Source organism: Rhinoderma darwinii, chromosome 6 (assembly GCF_050947455.1).
Source record: "Rhinoderma darwinii isolate aRhiDar2 chromosome 6, aRhiDar2.hap1, whole genome shotgun sequence".
NCBI lineage: Eukaryota > Metazoa > Chordata > Amphibia > Anura > Rhinodermatidae > Rhinoderma > Rhinoderma darwinii.
In genome coordinates, this window is record NC_134692.1 from 133,923,032 (window position 1) to 133,945,551 (window position 22,520).

The 22,520-nt window shown below is 44.5% G+C and overlaps 1 protein-coding gene across 1 annotated transcript in view; it reads left to right on the forward strand.

The window, feature by feature from the left end:
* The window catches only part of CREBBP (CREB binding lysine acetyltransferase), a 42,626-nt gene extending 28,844 nt beyond the window's left edge, over nt 1-13,782 (forward strand). The window contains exons 6-31 of the mRNA XM_075830457.1: nt 117-335; nt 462-561; nt 706-852; nt 954-1,071; nt 1,675-1,867; nt 1,984-2,037; nt 2,616-2,740; nt 3,176-3,355; nt 3,435-3,866; nt 3,990-4,154; nt 4,490-4,673; nt 4,772-4,890; nt 5,165-5,404; nt 5,499-5,587; nt 5,840-5,920; nt 6,135-6,191; nt 6,269-6,346; nt 6,778-6,845; nt 7,016-7,166; nt 7,300-7,446; nt 8,053-8,166; nt 8,701-8,866; nt 9,174-9,341; nt 9,460-9,621; nt 9,846-10,127; nt 10,235-13,782. Coding sequence (XP_075686572.1) covers nt 117-335; nt 462-561; nt 706-852; nt 954-1,071; nt 1,675-1,867; nt 1,984-2,037; nt 2,616-2,740; nt 3,176-3,355; nt 3,435-3,866; nt 3,990-4,154; nt 4,490-4,673; nt 4,772-4,890; nt 5,165-5,404; nt 5,499-5,587; nt 5,840-5,920; nt 6,135-6,191; nt 6,269-6,346; nt 6,778-6,845; nt 7,016-7,166; nt 7,300-7,446; nt 8,053-8,166; nt 8,701-8,866; nt 9,174-9,341; nt 9,460-9,621; nt 9,846-10,127; nt 10,235-12,361 — 5,966 coding nt within the window. The 3' untranslated portion in view covers nt 12,362-13,782. The remainder of the gene's footprint in view (nt 1-116; nt 336-461; nt 562-705; nt 853-953; nt 1,072-1,674; nt 1,868-1,983; nt 2,038-2,615; nt 2,741-3,175; nt 3,356-3,434; nt 3,867-3,989; nt 4,155-4,489; nt 4,674-4,771; nt 4,891-5,164; nt 5,405-5,498; nt 5,588-5,839; nt 5,921-6,134; nt 6,192-6,268; nt 6,347-6,777; nt 6,846-7,015; nt 7,167-7,299; nt 7,447-8,052; nt 8,167-8,700; nt 8,867-9,173; nt 9,342-9,459; nt 9,622-9,845; nt 10,128-10,234) is intronic.
* Nucleotides 13,783-22,520: the final 8,738 nt, after the last annotated feature.

A 22,520-nucleotide genomic window follows, 5' to 3' on the forward strand; every position in this document is an offset into this window, starting at 1 on the left:
CATTAACATAGGTACAGCTGAGATATAACACCAGCTCTCTTGCATATACTTTGGTTTGTCTTATAAATGTCATTATGCCTGGGAAAGCATGGACTTATGTGTTCCTCTCTTTTCAGCTCTCCTTGGATCCCCCTCCAGTGGAGTGCAGAGTCCCATTGGGGGAATGGGAGGAACCCAACAGACTGCTCCTACCCTCAGCAGCCCTAATCCTATTGACCCCAGCTCCATGCAAAGGGCGTATGCTGCACTGGGTCTTCCTTATGGTAACCAGTCTCCTGGGCAGCAGCAGACACCGTCTCAAGTTCATCAGCAAATACGTGGCATCAATCCACTAAGTAAGTAGCTGAAACTATGTTAACTAATGTTTGAGTAAGAATGTACAGCCTGACTACCTATGTGTCGATGTGGCCCTGTAAGCATTTAGAAAATTCTTCGTTCATCACAAATGTTTTGCCATCTAGGTGGCAATCCGATAAACCTCTCTGGCGGAGGACTGGCATCAGAACAACAGACTAACCTGATCAATGAACCCTCCCTTCCCTCTGCCCTGGCAAATACAAAGTAAGTGAAATCAATCTATTCAGTATAAATCTATGTAACTATAAGATATTGGGCTGTGCCTGGATATAGTAAGTCGTGTAGTTCTTACTCTTGTATCAGACAAGTGAGCTCGGCACGTAATTAATTTTTTCTGCTCTTTTACAGCTCTTTGTTGAGTGATGGTAACAATCCCAGCTCTGTTGGCAACTTGGGTACCATGCCTACAGCAGCACCACCTTCTACAACAGGGGTTAGGAAAGCCTGGCATGAGCATGTGACCCAGGATCTCCGAAATCATCTAGTTCATAAATTGTAAGTAAAGCCTGCTTTGATTTATTCATGTGAACCCTAACAAGTGTTATATTCTGTGTACCGATACCCAGTTCCTTAAATATCTATCCCTGTTTTTGCAGAGTCCAAGCAATCTTTCCCACTCCTGACCCTGCAGCTTTGAAAGATCGGCGAATGGAAAATCTGGTGGCTTATGCCCGAAAAGTTGAGGGGGACATGTATGAGTCAGCCAACAGCAGGGTAGGCACTACCAAATCATATAAAGGGATTCACTGGGATTTTACATTAATAGAGGTATTCCCATCTTGTAATGTTATGGTATATGGCTAGGATATTTCATCACATCATGATTATTGGCGATTGACCTCGGAGTAAGAAGGAACCAGGGGTCTCTTTGGCATTTATTTGGGTGCCTGGGAGTGCCACTGTGCAGGGATCTGTAATACCGCTCCAAACAAGTATAGGGCGGTGCACAGCGAGTGACCGGAAATATTTTTATGACGCGGGCCACAGTATTTAACTAGCATTGCAGCCCCTTCCTTGTGGGGGTCCGGGCAGTTGAACTCACACCAATCAGCAATTTGCCATCAATTTCTATGGTTGGAAGGCTCCTGTCAGATCCTTATTGGCAACAGGCTAACATTGTATGTTTGTCGTCTATTGCTAAGGATCATATGGCTGAATTTGTAACATTGTGTTCATGTGTTCATACGTCGGTTCAAGGAGAGCGACTTTCTATCTCAAGTCGGTATAGAAGGGTGTAGTAGAGTGAATGATTTAAGTGCATGAGCGTATTAAAATTTTCTATGTAACTTTACTGAGAGTCTTGTGTTTGCTTTCAAGGATGAATATTACCATTTACTTGCTGAAAAAATCTACAAAATCCAAAAGGAACTGGAAGAGAAACGAAGGTCACGTTTGCAGAAACAAGGCATTCTGGGAAACCAGACTCCACTACAGACACCTGGAACCCAGGCGCCAGCTCTTCCACAGGCAACTGCTGCTCTTGGCCAAGCACAGCCTGCCCGGCCACCCAGTACGTTTTAAGGGATCTCTTAATTTGTGTAAAAGACTAGCTGAACCAGTAACCTGCAGGATGTTGTAAAGCAAGATAGCACATCATTTTTTTTTTTTTTCTTGTTTTTTTCTTAGACGGCCCTCTCCCAATGTCTCCGGTTACTATGAATAGGATGCAGCTGGCATCAGGTAACAAGACCTAATGTTCTCAAGTACTCCTCATACTATTGCCATATTTAGCGAGTCAAAAGTAATATGGAGAGATACACCTGAGTTGGGCATATCGGGTCCTTATACGTTTGTTCTTCTGCCAACCACGTTTATGTGAACATCTTAGGGATGCATTTGTAGCTAGCGGGAATCCAAAGTAACGTTTGCCTGTAGGCTGTGTACGCCCATTGAGATTTTTTTTTATTTTTTTTTTTAACCTTCGTTATATTTGTAGGATGTTATTTATAATCTTCAAGCTGGCACTTTCACAAGTGGTTCCTCATGCTTTGAAAAGAACGCTCCAAGCAAACTTAGACGTATGCCTAGTGCAGGGCCTGAGGGGGTGGTTTGTGACACGTCGATTTAATGAACAGTAAAGAGAGAATCCCTGTCATGCCCGATCACTTTGCCGTTTTTTGCGAGGAGTGTTCCTTTAAGAAAAAAATCCTGCGAGCATGTGTTTTTATATCAATACTGCTTTTTTTTTTACAAAAAAAAAAATCTGGATTTGAAATGATTTACAGTTCCTTTAAAAGTGTGTCCTTCTGTCTTTTCAGGCATGAATCAGTTTAACAACATGCCCATTGGAAATGTACAGATCCCTCCTGCTCCAATGGGACCTCGTGCTGCATCCCCACTCAACCACCCCACACAGATGAACAACATGGGATCGGTGCCAGCTGTAAGTAACGTAGTAACACCTGGGCACGCAATGCCCTTGTAATTTTATATAGGTTTTGTGTGAAATGTGTTAACAAGGCCTAAAAAATAAAAATTTTACCTCCAAATGATGTAGTTTACAGAAGAAATCTCCTGGAGCTCCAGCGCTGCCGGTCCGCGATTCACCGCCGATCTGTTTACATTGGCTAGAGCTGTGACGTGCCATACCTGCACGTGACCACTCCATCCAATTACTGGCCACAGCGGTCATGTGCCGTACTGGCCAAGATCACCACTGCGGGGACCGTAGATTGTTGGCTTTGGAGCTGCAGGAGATTAGGTGAGTATTGTTTTTGTTTTTTTTACTGGTAAATGATGCCATATGGAGGTGAAATTACAACATTAATAAAAGCCTGGATAATTCCTTTAAGTATTTATTGGTTATTTCTTTCCATAGATGGCAATGTCTCCTTCCCGAATGTCCCAGCCACAGACCATGATGAGTGCACATGGCAATAATCATATGAGTCCTGCGCAGACTCAGAATCCGTTCTTGCAACAAGGACCGTTTCAAAACAATAATGCAGGCTTAGGGGTGACGCTCGGCCAAACGGGAGCAGCAGCCGCAGCGTCCCAGGTGATGGATCCTCTATATAAAATAGACGGCACTGCTGTAAAAGAATATATCAATAACAATTTTTTTTTCTGTTTATCAGCAAGGACAAGCACCCACTGCTTCTTTGCCAGTTAGCAACTCCATGAACCTACTGGGCCCTCAAACCAGTCAGCTTCCAAGGCCAGCACTCTCCCAGTCTCCGCTCCATCAGACCCCTCCTTCAGTCACTACTACTGCCGCTGCCAGTATGCCTCCTGTTCAGCACCCGACACCAACTGGCATGACACCACCACAGCCAGCAGCACCATCCCAGCCATCCACTCCGCTGCCACCCGCAGGACAGACCCCAACTCCCACCCCTGGCTCCGTCCCTAATGCAATGCAGACACAGAGCACCCCAACAGTGCAAGCAGCTGCCCAGGCTCAGCTCACTCCAAAGCCTCCTACTCCCGTGCCCAGCCAATCTGTGCCGACTCCACAGCCATCTCTGCTGCAACCAGCATCTGTGCATGCAGCAGCCCCCGGTACTCCAGTGAGTATATAATGTTTGGAATCGGTTCAGTGACTATTTTATTAGTTTGATCTTGCAAATTAATACTTGCGTGTCATCTATCGAGATGAACGTCTAGTGACCGCTTGTGGGTTGTGTGTCCAGCTTTCCCAGGCAGCTGCAAGTGTTGACAACCGTGTGCCTACTCCTGCCTCAGTAGCCAGCACTGACAACCAGTCAGCCCCTGATCACCCAGTGATTGATGTCAAGCAAGAAATGAAAACTGAGGAGCCAGAGCCTTGTGAGAACCCTGTAGAGCCTAAAACGGAGGTAATTTCCTGTACGTTTTGTTGGCATGATTGCAACAGATTCTATTTTCAATATAAGCTCCATTGCCGTTAGATGGCATATTGACTGCTCAGTTCCTTCCTGATCTTTCTCAATTTTAGAAGTTCGGATCTAGCCATATATCTTAGCCACACGAAAATCAAGGGCTTTTGATGCATCCTCTATTATGCATCTCTAGGAAGCCATTGGCTTGCAGCTACAATCTGACCACATTGTTTTATTGTAGTACTACATAGGAGCTCCGAACTAAAGAGGAGGGTTATTTCAAACTGGATATATTACAAGAATCTATATTCCTAACACTGTACACTCTATAGGTGGAAGAAGAGGTACCCACTGAGGTGAAGGGAGAACCGGTTGAAGGAAAAGAGACTAAAACAGAACCAATGGAAGTTGAGGAAAAGAAGCCAGAGGTAAAAATTGAACCCAAGGAAGAGGAGGAAAATTCAAGTAGTAACACTAGCCCTCCGTCCACATCACCTTCTCAGCCACGGAAAAAGAGTAAGTGCAGTGGTTTTGGTTATTTTCCATTTTGTGAAGCTTAACAGGTCAATCACATGAAGGTTTCATAAATGTGCTTTATTTTTTTTTTGTTTCAGTATTTAAACCAGAGGAGCTGCGCCAAGCCCTGATGCCTACCCTTGAAGCGCTATATCGACAGGATCCAGAATCATTGCCTTTCCGTCAACCGGTTGATCCACATTTGCTGGGCATACCTGTGAGTAACTTGAATTCAACATGTTAATCTGAACTATGAGGTGGTTCTGTCTGACTTCTCACCCATGGTGCCATAGTTTAGGCGCCTCACTAGGTAATGGGGAGGGGGCTTATAAGGACAAGGGACGGCTGCAAATGTGTAGACCTAGCTTTCCTTCCACTGCTCGGAAGTTTGGTTGTGCCACGCTGTATGATGGCCTCAAATTTCTTGACTTGGATAGGAAACAAAATACATTAGTAATTATTATAATTACGCTTCAATATTTTTATGTAAGGATTACTTCGATATTGTGAAGAACCCCATGGACTTATCAACTATAAAGCGGAAGCTTGATACGGGCCAGTACCAAGAACCCTGGCAGTATGTGGATGACGTGTGGCTCATGTTTAATAATGCCTGGCTATATAACCGCAAGACGTCTCGGGTATACAAATTCTGCAGCAAGCTGGCCGAGGTGTTTGAGGCGGAGATTGACCCTGTTATGCAGTCGTTGGGCTACTGCTGTGGGCGCAAGGTAAGTCTTGGATTACAGCTCTTTTTACTTATTTAGGTGGCTGATGAGGGACATATTCTTAGAAGATTGTCTTTTTTTTTTTTCTCTTCCTTAGTTTGAGTTCTCGCCACAGACGTTGTGCTGTTATGGGAAGCAGCTATGTACAATCCCTCGGGATGTTGCCTACTTCAGCTATCAGAACAGGTAACTTCCAGCTCTAGGTGCTCCTCAGCCGCTGGTGTCCGTGCATCGCTTTCAAAGCATGTGCGGTCTTTTTGAGTCAAGACCAGCGTTTCTCAGCCTACATTCAGTTATGTGGCTGAGCCAATGTCGTCCTCTCTAGAAAGTGTATATTTGAAACTCCACTTTTACGTGCACCATTGAGATGCTTTTCGAGTCACACTTCTATGTATCAATGGCTGAATTGTATATGAATTCTATGGTCTTGTTTTTTAGGTATCACTTTTGTGAAAAGTGTTTTACTGAGATTCAGGGGGACAACGTAACTCTAGGAGATGACCCTGCCCAGCCTCAAACGTAAGTTATTTCATTTCTGACACTGTTCTCTGTCTTTTGGTGATATGTTATGTCGTGTATTGGAACTATACAGGATACGTGGCAATTTTTTACAGCGGGGTCATGTAATAGGGATGTCTATGAGATGCTTCTAGGCTAATGAGTTGTATAAAAGAGGCCTGATAGGTGTATGAAGGGAACAGGCTGACCAGGGTGGATTTTTCTTTTTCTTTAGGACCATCTCCAAAGAGCAGTTTGAGAAAAAGAAGAATGACATGCTGGACCCTGAGCCGTGAGTAACATTCCCGCAATCTGTCGTTCTTCCCATACTTCATTGCAGCTCTTATAATCCCTCTGCTCTGTCTTCAGGTTTGTAGATTGTAAAGAATGTGGAAGAAAAATGCATCAGATTTGTGTGCTACATTTTGACATCATTTGGCCATCTGGGTAAGTACATCGTCGCCTGGGGCTCTCTGATAATGTTAGTATGTATGTTTGAATAGGCTTTGAATTCCCAGCAATAAATATGCATCACGTGGAAACTTGTCCAGGGTTCGGAAAACATGGCAAACAGCGCCACACCGGTCCATAGATTGTGTCTGGAATTGCAGCTCCGCTCCACTGGCCTGAGCTGCAATACCACAAACAACCTGTGGGCAGGTGTGGTTTTTAGAGGACAGCAGCCATGTTTTTTTTTAAACCTGGTCAACCCTTTTAACGTTCATTCGTTCATTGCAAGTGAAAAATTTAAAGGGTATTCCCTTAGACCTCAATGGCATATCCACATGATATCCATCAATCTGTATAATAATATTTGCAGATTTAGTCAATGATATGATAATTTATTTGGTCTTAATCAAAATCCTTTTCTGTTACAGATTTGTCTGTGATAACTGTTTGAAGAAAACTACAAGGACACGGAAGGACAACAAGTTTTGTGCAAGAAGTAAGTGACTTAAAATTGTTGCTTTTAAAATGGTGATGGAAACCAACATGGCGCTCTATCTTTTAAATTATGTTTTAGTCCAATCCTTTGGTATTAATCTGCATTGACTATGGCGCCTGTTTATAGAAAGTCTTCAGAGATTAGATGGGTTTGTTAATTCTCTTCTTCAGGACTCCAAACAACTCGACTAGGATGTCATCTAGAGGACCGTGTAAATAAGTTCCTTCGGCGGCAGAACCATCCTGAAGCTGGAGAGGTTTCGGTCCGGGTGGTGGCCAGTTCTGATAAGATCGTTGAAGTCAAGCCTGGCATGAAATCCAGGTATAAATAGGAACTACTTTATGAAGGATCTTGCCATATGTCGGCCTATAAGTAAAATATGACCTAACTTTTGCGGGATGTTTTGTCTCTTCCTAATGTCACTTATCCATGGTCTTGATCTCCCTTTTTTAAGGTTTGTTGACACCGGTGAGATGCCAGAGTCCTTCCCTTACCGCACTAAGGCACTCTTTGCCTTTGAGGAGATTGATGGAGTGGACGTATGCTTCTTTGGCATGCATGTGCAGGAATATGGATCTGACTGCCCTCTTCCCAACACCAGGTAAACTGAACTTGCCGATCTGGTGTGTGTGTTTCCACGGCGGTTCTTAATCCACATCTATACCATCATTGAATAGGGCTAGCCGTGCTATCATATGGGCAAATAAACTTCCTATATAAGGGCCTGTTCACATCACCGTTCGCTATCCGCTCCGGGGTTCCGTCTGAGGTTTCCGTCGGGTGAACCCCGCAATGGAAAGTTAAACAAACCACAGCTTCCATTTCTGTCACTATTGATATCAATGGTGATGGAAACGTTGCTAATGGTTTCCGTTGGTCACCATTCTGGCAGGTTTCCGTTTTTCCGACGGAATCAATAGCGCAGTCGACTCTGCTATTGATTCCGTTGTTAAAACGGAAACCTGCCGGAATGGTGACGAACGGAAACCATTAGCAATATTTCCGTCACCATTGATATCAATGGTGACTGAAACGGAAGCTGTGGTTTCAGTTTGACTTTCCATTGTGGGGTTCACCCGAGGGAAACCTCCAACGGAACGCGAACGGTGATGTGAACAGGCCCTAAGCCTGTAAGAGTCCGCAATCCTTCTGATAACTTGTGTACATGTGTTTCAGTCTCGTGTCTAATCTTGCCGTCTCTCTTCAGACGTGTGTACATCTCATACCTGGACAGTATTCACTTCTTCCGGCCACGTAGCCTTCGAACAGCGGTTTACCATGAGATACTCATTGGCTATCTTGAATATGTGAAGAAACTTGGGTAATTATACCTTCACACCACAATTTGTATGTTCATTCAAAATGCATTTTTATGACCTTGGGAATTACAAATACAACTGTATTGCTGAAAGCAAAGTTAAAGGGGTAGTCTACTTTGGATAATTCCTTTTTGTTCGTTTCCCTGATCACAGAATGTCCTTCTTTCTGAACTTTCAAGGAGCAGCTGTAATCTGTGGCAGCGCCACCACAGGACAAATAAAAGCATTGCACACTGAGCATTGACATTAGTGGGCTGTCCATGTAATGCATGGACATGGCAAGTCCTCCAGAGTGAGAGGTCTTTCCAGTCTGTGGTGAATTAGTGGAGGTCTCAAATTAGGGACCCCCATCCTATTAATTTAGACTTTCCTAATTTATTTAAAGACTGTTTTTTTTGTTTTTTTTTAAACCAGACAACTTCCTTAATGCCGCCGTTCTTACGTTACTGTACTGTGAAAAGCATGTGCTGTAGACTGATTTTTTTTTTTTACATTTTTTATTTTTTTTTTCCTCCCCCCTCCTCTCGTTTCTTTAGTTATGTCACAGGACATATCTGGGCCTGTCCTCCTAGTGAAGGAGATGATTATATCTTTCACTGTCACCCGGCTGACCAGAAGATTCCCAAACCTAAACGTTTACAGGAGTGGTACAAGAAGATGCTGGATAAAGCTTTTGCAGAGCGGATTATACATGACTATAAGGTAAAGTGTATAGTCTGGATTTTTAAAGGGTAAATTTCAAGGGATTTTTTTTCTCTCCGAGAATAACCTTTCAATTGGGCCGGTCATAAGCGTGATTGGTGAGGGTCCGGTTATGCTCTCATGTAGCAGTTTCTGTAGCTCCCATTCATTTTAACATTGTGCAGGAACTTGTCTCCCTTACAATTTCCATAACTGGTATCGCTTGGAGTCCCAGCAGTCCGACCCTTATTACTTTATATCGGATTGACTTGTCTGAAAAGTTCTCTGAAAAATCGCTTTTTTACTAAATGTAGTTTTTGCTGTTCAGGACGTATTTAAGCAGGCTACAGACGACCGTGTTACCAGTGCCAAGGAGCTTCCCTATTTTGAAGGGGACTTTTGGCCTAATGTGCTAGAAGAAAGCATTAAGGAACTGGAGCAAGAGGAAGAAGAGAGGAAAAAGGAAGAGAGCACGGCATCTTGTGAGATCCCAGAGGTAAGGATGGGGCGAGCTATCATGGGGGTCTCCTCCAGACCATGGGATGTTTATGACTGGAGTCCATTAAATAACATTAAAGGAGTTTTAGATGTCTTTCAAGTTTTGTAACTTGCAGGGCTGCCCGGGAGACAGCAAGAATGCGAAGAAGAAAAACAACAAAAAGACCAACAAGAATAAAAGCAGTATGAGCCGGGCTAACAAGAAGAAAACCAGCATGCCCAACGTGTGCAATGACCTGAGCCAGAAACTTTATGCCACCATGGAAAAGCATAAAGAGGTACAGTAGATCTATGGCGCGCAGGATCTTGAGAATATTTGGTGGTGATGTTAGATCGTCATCTGCGTCCTACATTAATTGATGCTTTATGTTAGGCGGTTCATAGTCCGTTTAGACAAAATATAGTTGTTTTTGTTTGTTTTTTTACTGGGCTTTAGTTGATTTTACGTTTGTTCTGTATGTTCATTGCTTGCTCACTAATATTTTCTGGCTTCTTTTTGTAGGTGTTTTTTGTGATTCACTTCTATGCAGGTCCAGTAATCAACTCCCTTCCACCTATTTCGGATCCAGATCCTCTTCTGAGCTGTGATTTGATGGATGGGCGTGATGCATTTCTGACTCTGGCCCGTGACAAGCACTGGGAGTTCTCCTCATTGCGTCGTTCCAAGTGGTCCACGTTATGTATGTTAGTGGAGCTGCACAACCAGGGACAAGACAGATTTGTGTACACCTGCAACGAATGCAAGCACCACGTGGAGACTCGCTGGCACTGTACTGTATGTGAGGTGAGCGTTTAATTTGGAGCTTTTTAATTGGTAAACTTGCGGTTTGCAATGCAGTACATTGTATCTACTATGATGCGTTTTTAACTCTCTTCTCCAATCCATTTTAGGATTATGATCTATGTGTGAACTGCTACAACTGCAAGAGTCACGAGCACAAGATGGTCAAATGGGGTCTGGGTCTGGATGATGAGAGCAATAGTCAAGGAGACGCGCAGTCGAAGAGCCCACAGGAATCCCGGCGACTGAGCATCCAACGCTGTATCCAGTCATTGGTGCACGCCTGCCAGTGTCGCAACGCCAATTGCTCGCTTCCCTCATGTCAGAAGATGAAGAGGGTCGTTCAGCATACAAAGGGCTGCAAGCGCAAGACAAACGGAGGGTGTCCTGTCTGCAAGCAGCTTATTGCATTGTGTTGCTACCACGCGAAACACTGCCAGGAGAACAAGTGCCCAGTTCCTTTCTGTCTCAACATCAAGCAAAAGCTACGGCAACAACAGATACAACACAGACTGCAACAGGCCCAGCTCATGCGGCGGCGTATGGCTACCATGAACACACGAACCGTTCCTCAGCAGCCTCTGCCGTCCCCTACGCCTGCAACTCCTGGAACACCCACACAACAGCCCAGTACTCCACAAACGCCGCAGCCTGCCCCTCAGCCTTCTCCTGGAGGCATAGCCTCCCCAGGCTTTCCTAGTGTGGCTAGGACTCAGCCTACCAATGTGTCATCGCAGGGAAAGCCAACAAATTCATTACCCGTGGTTTCTCCTTCCCTTCCCACTGTACAGCCACCTCCAGCTGCAGTTGCAGCCGCCCGTCAGATAGAGCTGGAGGCACAGCAACAGCAGCAGCTGTATCGGGTTACGAATATTGAAGGCATGCCGGGTGTACGCCCAGGCATGGTGAGCCCTACAGTAGGACCTGTAAATTCTTTGCAGCAAATGGGTATGAATGTGCCACGTCCTGGTCCGATCAATGCCCCTCCTATCATGACCGGTATACAGCCAGGACAGTGGTCTACCAATCCAATGCCTCAACAGACTCAGTTACAGCAAAATATCCAGCGTCCAGCCGTGATGCAAATGTCAGCCGCTCAACAAGCGGTGGCAGGGCCTCGAATGCAAGGAGTTCCACCGCAGCAGCCACGCAACATATCGCCCAATGCTTTGCAAGACCTTCTACGTACCCTGAAGTCTCCCAGCTCTCCTCAGCAGCAACAACAGGTGCTCAATATTTTGAAATCGAACCCTCAGTTAATGGCTGCTTTTATTAAGCAAAGAACTGCAAAATATGTGGCCAATCAGCCCGGTATGCAGCCTCCGCAGGCGCCACAACAGCCACCGCAGCAACCTGGCATGCACCCTCAGCCCACTCTGCAAAGCATGAATCCCATGCAAGTGGGGGTACAGAGGCCTAATGTTCCTCAGCAACAGCCAGGGATGAACCCACAGAGCCAGGGCATCGGCCTCATGAATTCAGGTCACAATCCCAGTTTATCCAATATGAACCCACAGTATCGAGAAATGTTACGACGGCAGTTAATGCAACAACAGCAGCAGCAACAACAGCAGCAGCAACAACAACAACAACAGAGCGGAGCAGGCATGGCAGGTGGAATGACAGCTCATGGGCAGTTCCAGCAACCCCAAGGAGGTTACCCACAGTCTCAACAAGCTCTACAGCAACAACGGATGCAACACCTCTCCATTCAAAGCGGACCTATGGGACAGATCACACAAATGGCACAGCAGGGATTGGGCACAGATGGTACACCGCCAAGCATTCAAGCATTGCGGATCCAGCAGCAGCTCAAGCAGCAGATTGCTTCCAGCGGGCAGCCTAATCCCATGAGTCCTCAGCAACATCTCCTGACAGGGCAGCCCCCGAATTCTCATCTTCCCCCTGGCCAACAAATTGCAACTTCCCTGAGCAATCAAGTGCGCTCCCCTGTCCAGTCTCCACGGCCTCAGTCACAGCCGCCACATTCCAGCCCTTCACCCCGTGTACAGCCGCAGCCTTCCCCTCACCATGTCTCGCCACAGACTGGCTCTCCTCACCCAGGCTTGGCAGCTTCAATGGGAACCTCCTTAGACCAGGGTCACCTGGGAAACCCTGAACAGAGCGCCATGCTTCCCCAGCTGAACCCTCCTAACCGTGGCGCCCTCACAAATGACTTGTCTCTTGTTGGAGATACTTCAGGGGATACCTTGGAAAAGTTTGTTGAGGGATTGTAGCATCTTCAAAATGGCAGTAAACTAAAGAACTGCAATGGAGGGGGGGTTATCTTTCTCTCGCTCTCTGCCCCCCCCCCTCTGTTATATATAAATATAAATATATAAATATCTATCCCTCCTATTCCTTCCACCCCTTAATGGACATTGTTTTCATTTTTATTCGCCTACTCATTGCTGGTCTGCACATCAGGGACACAGGGCCTCAGTCTGGACTGAGACCACCGCCCATTTGCCAGATTATAAGCCCGCACGGAGAGGATGGCAGAGCGCTGCTGAGCACCGCCTTCACTGTTCTCTTGCATTGTCAGTGGCTGCTCTGATTTTCAACACAATTGAACATATTTGTGTATAGGGGAATTTTTTTTTATGTATTTTTTTTTTTTTCCCGGAAGATGATCAGAAGGCCAAAATTTAAGTCTCCCTCCCCTCAAGCTGTCATAATTTCCACCACCTGGTCTGGCAAGGGGCGACCAGGAGCGATAGAGGAACTACCCTTCTTCCATCCTCACCCTACAGAGGATACATCTCCTTCTCTGCCAGATTGGTGCGATATTGCGTCTGGCAGTGAAGGGGTGAACGCTTTTTAATTACGCGAATGTGTGTAATTATATTTTTCTTCTTTTTTGAGGACTGTCTTATTGGGTATTCTTCTGCAGCTACAAGAGCCTAAAACAAACGAGGGGGGAGGGGATCACTTTTGCCACTTGTAACGACATCTGGTTTTTCCAAACTGGGGATTTTTTTTATTTTTTTTTCATGGGACATTTGTAAAAATAAGGGGAGGGGGGTTAGGGGTGAAGGATGCTGTAAAAACAAGAAAAAAAAACTTACCGTCATGGTTTACTTTACTTTTTCCTTCTTTCTGGAAATCCCAGACATCAGAAAGCTCTTCCATCACGTTCCCAGCATAAACCCCCCCCCCTCTCCTTACACCCCCACTTGTACAGTCTTTTCTGCGAAGCCAGAGTCCGAAGTCGGGCAATCCGATTTCTTCATCCTATAGAATTATCCCTTCCCCTTTATTTTATTATAATTATTTTTTTATTTTATTTTCTGTTTTTTTTTGTAACGGCTGGGGCATGAAATGGAAAATGGCTCCCTCAAACTTTGGAACTTTTAAAAACTACAGAGCGAATTTAAAATACAAGTAATCAAAGTGGAAATCATGCTGGTTCTAACCCCTTTAAATAGGCGCCAAAAGGTGGGAAACCAAAACGTAAAAAAAAAAAAGACTCAATCATTGTACAGAATCGTAAAACGTGTGGCAGAACGTGGGAGCATTTCTTAACCTATGACCTTGTGAGCCACTTTACTGTCAGAAGGGAGAGGCGTTTCTTTCATCCCTCTGGCAGGGAAGGGGTGGAAATACTGTCTTGACAGCAGCGATTTTCATGCTGAGTAAAAGTGTACATGGTATTAAACCTTCAGTGTTCTGGGTTTTTTCTTTTTCCCCCTTTACCCCCCTTTTTTGGTTGTTTTGTTATGAAAATGCTGTTTTGGACATTGTACGCTGGACTATGCATGTTTTTTTTTTTTTGTTTTTTTTATTATTGTATATAAAGTATTGCTTAAAATCGATATAAATTACTGAAATTTTTACCATGTAGTTTGTTCCTTACGGCCCCTAGAACGTGCCTTGTCGAGACCTCACCTGATCCGATCGCTTACAGGGCTCCGTCTGGGGCGAGGGACAAGCGCTCGGTCCACTTCAGATCTCGATCTGAGAAATTCACCATTTGGTTTGTACCTGGAAGGAAAAAAATTTGGATAAAATTGTCATGTATTTATTGTTTAGAGGAGTGGTCCGCCCTCCTGACTTGTCTGGTTTAGCAAATACTTGTATTCATGAAACAAGGCTGGAGCATCTTTTCTAAGGCCCCGTGCACACGACCGTATATTTCATCCGTAATTACGGACACATTCATTTCTATTGGCCGAGGACACCTTCCAGTAGTTTTACGGATGGGTGTCTGTGCTGGAAAAAAAATTATAGAACCTGTCCTATTCCTGTCAGTAATTAGGGCACAGACTCTCGCATAGAAGCCTATGGGCGCTTCCGTAAATACGGACGGCTACGGAAGTACTTCTATGCAACATGTTGGTGACATCATTTGCAACCTCCCTCTTTATACGGATGAGTTGCGGATGACTACGGATCCGTATTTAGGGATTGATGAAAATACGGTGGTGTGCATGGGACCTTAGAACTCTGCATTGTGCCATTCCTCTGTTATTCCTCCTGGAAATGGATGAATAAATTGGCAACTAGGTGTTACCGTGCCCCTACAGAGTAACATTAAAGTATTTACTAAAACGGACAGGAGTGCTGACCCATCTTCTAAACGGGTCTCCAAAAATTTCCTATCATTGGGCATGAGAATTACTCTCACAATATGTTCCTCTCGTTGATATTCGCTCAAAACGGTTTACTAGGGCAGAGACGTCATTTAAAACAATGCCCTGACCAGAAGCCGCCTACGTTCCCTCTGATTGGCACTATGGGTATTTAGGCTATTGACTGTCTAGTGCTTTCTTAAAAGCTATTCCCATCTTATAAAGTGGTGACCTATTGCTAGGATATGCCATCACCTTATGATCAGAGGGGGTCCCACCTCTGGGACCCCCACTAGACTGAAGGGTTGCTTTGACCCCTGTTTTGGCTCGGGGGGGGCTGCTGTGCAGAGAACCTCAGCACTACCCCATTCAAGTGAATGCGGCCAGGTGCTGTGCCCTGACAGAAGTTCTGCTGTGCAGGGAAAACTTAGATGGGGCCCCTTCCTTCTCAGGATCGGTGCAGGTCCCAGAAGTCGGACCCCCACCGATCACGACAATGTCTATAACCTAACCCTTTAACTATGTTAAAGGGGTTTTCCCACAAGGAACATTTCATAACATATTCCACAGGATATGTCGGATATATGCGGGTCCCACCTCTAGGACCCGCACTTATCTCTAGAAAGGGGCCCCCTAACCCCCGTTCTACCTCTTTGTGTTGGCTGATTTCCGACCATGAAGGTGAAAACAGCGTAGCTCGCTGAGCTACGCTGTTTCCGTAGGTCCCATAGAACTGAATGGCAGTTACAGAAACAGCATAGCTCGCATGCTGCGCTGCTTCCGTAACTACTATTCACTACTATGGGAGTTACAGAAACCGTGTAGCTCAGCGTGTTACGCTGTTTTAGTAATGCCCGACCACATAGCCAGGAAGTGGCCGGGAGTCAGGGATGGCAGACCAAGCTAGAATGGGGTTTAGGGGGCCCCGTTCTAGAGATGGGTGCGGGTCCCATCTCTAGGACCCGCACCTATCTGACATTTTATAAAATATCCTGAGGATACGTCATAAATGTTCCTCGTGGGAAACCCCTTTTAAAGTACAATTGTAGCTTGCAAGATGGTTGCCCCCTTGTAGGTAGTTTCGTGAACACATCCAGGCACCTTGTCTGATCTGGCCGTTCCTCCCTCGCGGCGGAGTTAGATATTTTATGAGGGTGAATCATTGTTGCTGAGGCTCCTACCATTTGGTAAAATTGGATGTCTTCTAAGTAGAGAATGGTCTAATGTTCCAGTGTTTATCCTATATATATATATATATATATATATATATATATATATATATATGTTTTTTAAATGTTTAAAGTCTCACCGGACAATGGAGAAGATCAAGTTGGATAAGTTCATAAGCTCAAACCCTAACTTTTCTAAACTTTGAGTTCCCAAATCTTTGTTCTTTGCTCTGAATGTTTTGTCAGATATTGAAGACTCTTTACAGCACCTAAGGTTCTTCTAACTGGAAATTGAGGGTGGTCCAAACTCATGAACGCCACCAGTGCAATCGTCATTCTTTTTCCCTTAAATGCAGATCCAGAATAAGACCTAACATCATATAACATGTCCCCTTCTGCAAGAATTAAGTGTACCTATCCTTTCTGCCACCACTAGGGGTCGCATAGGAGCTTACTGCAGATAGATTTGAGTTCCTTAGCCTGTCTTCAGTGAACTCCCCCTAGTGGTGGCTGCAGGTAGCCTGAATTTTGTCATTTTAAAAGGGCTTTCCAGGATTTAATATTGATGGCGTGTCTAGAAAACTGTCAACCCCTGTGATCACTACTTTATCGAGTGCTGAGCACCTCCAGATACCTTTTCTATGTGTACTAGCAGCTGATATGATTGCTCTGTGCGGCATGTTTATAGATTTTTGGTATCGTGACCACGCTGCCGTCTACTTTAAGACCTTTAGGTTCCTACAAAGGACAATTATTGTGTTACTGGAAATCCTTTGTGTAACGTGACACATCCCTGTGTCCTCCACCGCCCGCAGACTGTCTATACCCAGCTGTCAGCAGTCACATCCTCCCTGGATCTGCTTGTGTTAAACCAAAAAGATGCTCTATATCTAGTGGAAGCAGTAGCTGTAGTTTTGTAATCCAGTCATAAAGATCATGTGCTTGTTTCAGTCTGGTCTTGCCCCATAAGGACACCCACGTTGTCAGTAGGTGTCTATGGTTCAAATCCTCCCATCTGTTTAATTTCTGATGAGATCAGAGATTCGGGCTGCTGTTTACTACTCCCCCATGCTTTATACTGTAGCTTTGCTTTACAGTACATGGAGAGCTGGATTCGACAACTGCAAGGACAGAATGATTATGAACAGCCCATCTCAATCACCAGCAGGTATAGTGAGTATTCGTAAAGGAGAGCCTGGAGCTTTGCTTAACATGATATTTTACAGGCCTACACGTTGACTGGTGGCGTCTTGAGGATTGCGCCATCTTACAGCTTTGTATTTTAAGACCTACTTACCGCCTTACTATGACACATCACCATGTCAATATTGCTCCCCCTTATCAGCCATTAAAGACTAAGTGCCTGTTCGTGGGATTTCTTGACAAGAAGTCCTGAACCCTGTCTGTCTCCTGAAGCTTTCATCTTACATGTCTCTGGTCTACTACTAAACTATATAATTATACTACTTATATATAGTATGTACTATATGGTAAATAGCTCTTAAGGGGGGACCATAGTATGACAAGTTAGTGAAAATGGTGCACGTGGCATGAAATTTGGCGTTAACGTGCTAGGCATGTTGGACGGTCCTCGCTATCGTGGCTGCCCCAAAAAATGGCACACACTTTATATGTACACCTTTGAAAAATTAAGTGTACCTTTGAAAAATTAAGTGTATCAGTGTGTTTGGTGCAACCTTGTAATTACATCTTATTAAAAATAATTTTTTACTTTTTGAGATACAACTGCTTGGTATCATGTATACAGAGCAGCTCTATCTAGCGCTGAATCCGTCAGGTCAGTGACAGCGGGTCCTGCATGGATCGAGCTATTATCGATCACATCTAAGTTCTTAACTTAGGTGTGATCCATAACCGGTGGATCCTGCGTGTCCGAGACACACAGGACCCGCTGTCACTGAACCCGTCTGTCCCGTTGACCTGACGGACACAGGTTTTAGCGCTAGATACAGCTGCTCTATACAGGATACAAAGCAGCTGTATCCCAAAAAGTGATATTTTTTTAATAAAAAGTAATTACACTCTTGCACCAGTCACACTGATACACCTTTTATAAAAGAAAAAAACTTTCAAAGCCAATTTTTTCTTAACACCCTTTTTTTGACAATTTTAAAACTAAAATGCTTAATAAATTTGGCATACGCCTGTATTCCATTTTCACAGCACTATTCTCTTGACAAATCTCCCCGTGTCATCAAATTGCTGGTGATATATTTAAAATCATCTGGTCTGTTTTATGACGTCTTGCAGTGTAGTAATAGACTAAAGGGCGACCGTTATGCCTGATGGTGGCACACAAACTATAGTTCCTTTTATGAAGCCGGAATGTCACCCTATGGGGCCTCTGATGTTCCATAGTTTTCTCTGCTGCTTCGGTGGAGACTTTCTCCATTGGATGTTGACGGGTCTAGGGCATTCCGCATGAATTTGAGATTTCTTGAAAAATGATTATCCTAACTGTCCCATGATATACACATATAAATTAGAGGCGACAGCCATCGTTTATAGAATATGCATTGCATACGTGAGACTGGCATCTAAATCTCAGCCATACACTGCTCCCCTGGCGTGATTGATGGCTCTAGCATACACAGACGTCACTGTTTCGTTAGTGAAGTCTCACAAAAGCGCTGTGTTCCCTGGCCCTAAAGTAATCAGTGACGTTAACGCACACTAGCGCAATCTATTTCCAGTCCCTAAAAATTGCTGATCGCTCTAGGTCCGATGGCCTGGACCCCTGCCAATTGGCTGTTTTGAAGGGGTTGCAGCACTCGTAGCAGTAGTGGCGGTTTGGAGTATTACAGCCTTCTCCCATGCACTTCGCTTGGAGAAGGTTGTAATACTGTGCATCGCCGCTGCTGCTGTTTTGGCGATTCATAATACAAGCAGTGACCGGAATGCAGGAAGCAGCACTCGTACGAGCGCTGTGGCCCCTTCAAAACAGCTGAGCGGCTGGGGTCCCGGCAGTTGAACCCCGAGTGATCAGCTATTGATGGCCTAGCCTGAGGATAGGCAATCCATTTTTAGAGATTGGAAAACCACTTGTTGCCCTCTTGGGTTAGTCGGGCTAGATTTAGGCTGGCGTGCGCTTGCTGGGCTTACGACTCAACGTGCCAGGCAAGCATACCCAACGTGCTATTTATACTGTAACCGTATCATAGGTTTGAGCTATAGTGATAGGTATGTTGCACTTGTGGGCTCACTCCCCTCTATAGCATTCTGAATTGCACTTGTAGCACTTGTAGTAACTGCTCCTATATCTTTATGTCCATGATTATGGGCTTAGCTGCTTTTTGGTCCCATCTCCAGTGATTTATAGAGATAATTCTAAAAGTTCCACTACTGCTCAAAAAAAAAAAAGGAAGCGTTTTTATACATCAGTATTTTGCAGAGCACGCTTACAGCTCAAGACCCAGGCAGCGAATGAGAGCGAACAAGAAAAGTGGAAGTGCCCCTTCATATGAAGCTCTGCCATTGACCTCCATCACCAATCAGCTGGTTGGAAACAAATACTTTACCCTATTCTACTAGGGAACGGCCCTCCCTTTGTAGACTCCACCTTCGGCCTGATGAGTGACCACATATTTTTAAGGCCTTGTTCACACGCCTGATTTGCGGCATATTTTGCATGGATTTTTTTTAAACGAAAACCAGCAACGGAACCTAATCGGAAGAAAGATGTAAGGGCCTGTTCACATCACCGTTCGCTTTCCGTTCCAGGGATCCGTTGGAGGTTTTCGTCGGGTGAACCCCGCAACGGAAAGTGAAACCACAGCTTCCGTTTCGGTCACCATTGATATCAACGGAAACATCACTAATGGTTTCCGTTCGTCACCATTCCGGCAGGTTTCTGTTTTAACGACTGAATCAATAGCGGAGTCGACTTCAGCTTTACGGTGTAAAATTCACACACAAATTCTACAGCAAATCCTTAATTATGAACATGGTGTTACTTCTTAGCAGGGACATCCCGGACAGTCACTTGGCAACGCTGCATCAAACCCTATTGTGTGACTGAACGTGGTCCTGTGGCATATGGTGCCAACTTCCCTCTTTCTAGGTGCATGGTGAACATCGTTATTGGGCATTCATGGCTGTGTCCTAAGTCTTTCACTTTACAATGTTGAATACAATTTTCCTATCTGCTAACCTAACTCCCATCATAATGCTGCTGCTGCTGGAAGATTTATTCCTCCATGTTGCTTGCAGAAATTATAATAAATGATAGATTATTTTACTATATGCAGTAAGTGAGGTTACAGTCGTGCAGGTCCCTTGGTCAAGTTGCATGTGTGCCCAAAAATGTAGAATTTAAGGGGTATTCCCAAAATAGACAATTATGACCTATCCGCAGTATAGATCATAATTGTCTGATCGCTGGGAGCACCACCGATCCCGAGTATGCAGTGAGGAGGACATTGAATGGAGCGGTGGTTGAGCATGTGCGCTGCCTTTCCGTTCAGTCATGATGGAAATAGCCAAGTTCAGTACTTAGCTGTTTCGGTCAGTCCCAGGTATTGAATGGAGTGTTGGGCGCATGCTCGACCACCCCATTCAAACTCCTCCTCACTGCGGTTTATTAGTGAGCAGGATCTGGGAGTTCGGATCTCCAGTCTTCGCGATCGGTGGGGGTACCAGCGGTCAGACACTTGTTACCAAACAAGAAAATAATACCAAAACAAAACTGAAGGACATAACCAGCACACACTGGGATAGAAAAAATATATTACATTTATTTTATAAATCATTTAACGGTATCAATTTCTCTGGTTAATACCCAACGTAAATCACTACGAATGACGATACTTTATAAAATGAAAACCCTAACTTGACCTGGCCAGGTGGAGGACCAAAAATGTATTATACCCCTAAAGAGCAGAGAAAATGAGCAAATCTGATATGACAAATAGATTATTAAAGTAAAATAGACCCAACAGGTACAGTACATACATATCTAGCACAATGCCCTCTCTGCCATAGCTGCGACAAGTCAAACACCAGTCAGGCGTGTAGGCAACTAAAATATCTAATAAGTGTCTCCTCCAGTAGTCTGTTCGATGTCTTGCCATATACAGAGAGGTAGTGTACTCATCTGTGAGGGTTCAATGGAGATTTAAATTGATCCAACAGGTGTGGATCCAAGATCCCGAAAGAGTATATGGATTTGTCAAAGAAATCCCTTAGTAGCATTAATGTAAATTTTCCAGAGGTAATAGACCGTCAGGAGAGCCAGGTATCATTCCGGTATATATCCCTGGATCAAATTGGGTTGTTCCTGTGCCAAAACAGTCCTTTTGGTAAGTTTCTTCTGGACCAAAAGGTACCAACCTCATCGTGCAGCGTGCAGTATGGATAGCCGTCCCGCCCCTCTGGTGAACTACATACCAACCAGGTACATGCGCCAAGGCCAAAAGCGGGGTTTTCGTTCCCCCGGGTGCCACAGCTGTTTCTGTCCGGGATCCTTTCCTGATCCGGGGAGTTTCAAACTGCGTGATACCGCTTGGAGTATTCACCAGCCAACATGGTGTGGGGTCACGCACGGCGTGATGACGTAGCTCACTAGCCGTGTAAAAGGAAAAAAGTCTATGATTGGCTGACGCGTTTTGTCCCGTTCGGGACTACCTCAATGCTGACAAAATCATGATGATATCCGTTCTTTATATAGTATAAATATTAAAGGTACAGTGCCTTCTATTTAGAAAAAAATGCATACAGCCACTTCTTAATATGGAGTATATTCTAATGATCACCATTATTCTATAACAAGATTTCATACAGATCATGTCATGTTTAATACTTAAATTGTCTCGCTTCATATAACGTTATCGTTGTTATAAAAAAGAAAACTGGTGTAAGGTTAATAATTATAACCAGGTACTTTGCAATAGTACAATAACCAAAATATCCCATAATGGGTCTGAATTCCAACAGAAATTCCAGATAGGTGCCTAGGGAGAAAAATAAAGAATGTATAAAAAAGACATAAATAAATAACAAATAAGCCACTGATGGCAGGGAGCAAGTCAGAGACATGTCCAAATGGGCAGTCTAAGACCGTGTCCCCACCCTCAGCGACGGGCAATCAGAAAAAAAAGGTGATGGGTAAAGTGATATAAATATATTAACAATCACAAGGAGGATTGTTAATCGGTTATAATCGGGGTTTGGTCAGATTGTAACCAAAATAATCTAAAGAGGATAGAGGGCCGATCCCAAGGAGTCAGGTCGCCATCAGCAGTAAAGAACACATTGGAATGTTGTCCAGCAATGAAATATGAAAATGGGATAATAATAATACTAGCTACCTCAAATATTCTCAGGTACAAGGATGTAATAGGGGATGGGCCCTTCTTGGTGGAGAGCAGACCCAGCATCACCCCAAGTGAGGGCACGTAAGGTCGTCACCAATGAAGGCCCCAGGGGTGTTCATCTGTAAACCCCTTTAAGAAACGGCTGTCTCATAGATGGGAGATTATGGAGGGCAGTGGGACGTGCCTCCATCTAACCAAGATTCCTGAAGGTTACCCAAGGATTATTTTACATGTATATACACATAATGGAGATTTATTATTATATAAAAAATGGGGTCTGTCGTTCCATCCAAAATGCAAAGTCGGTTACAACCAAAAGCCGTC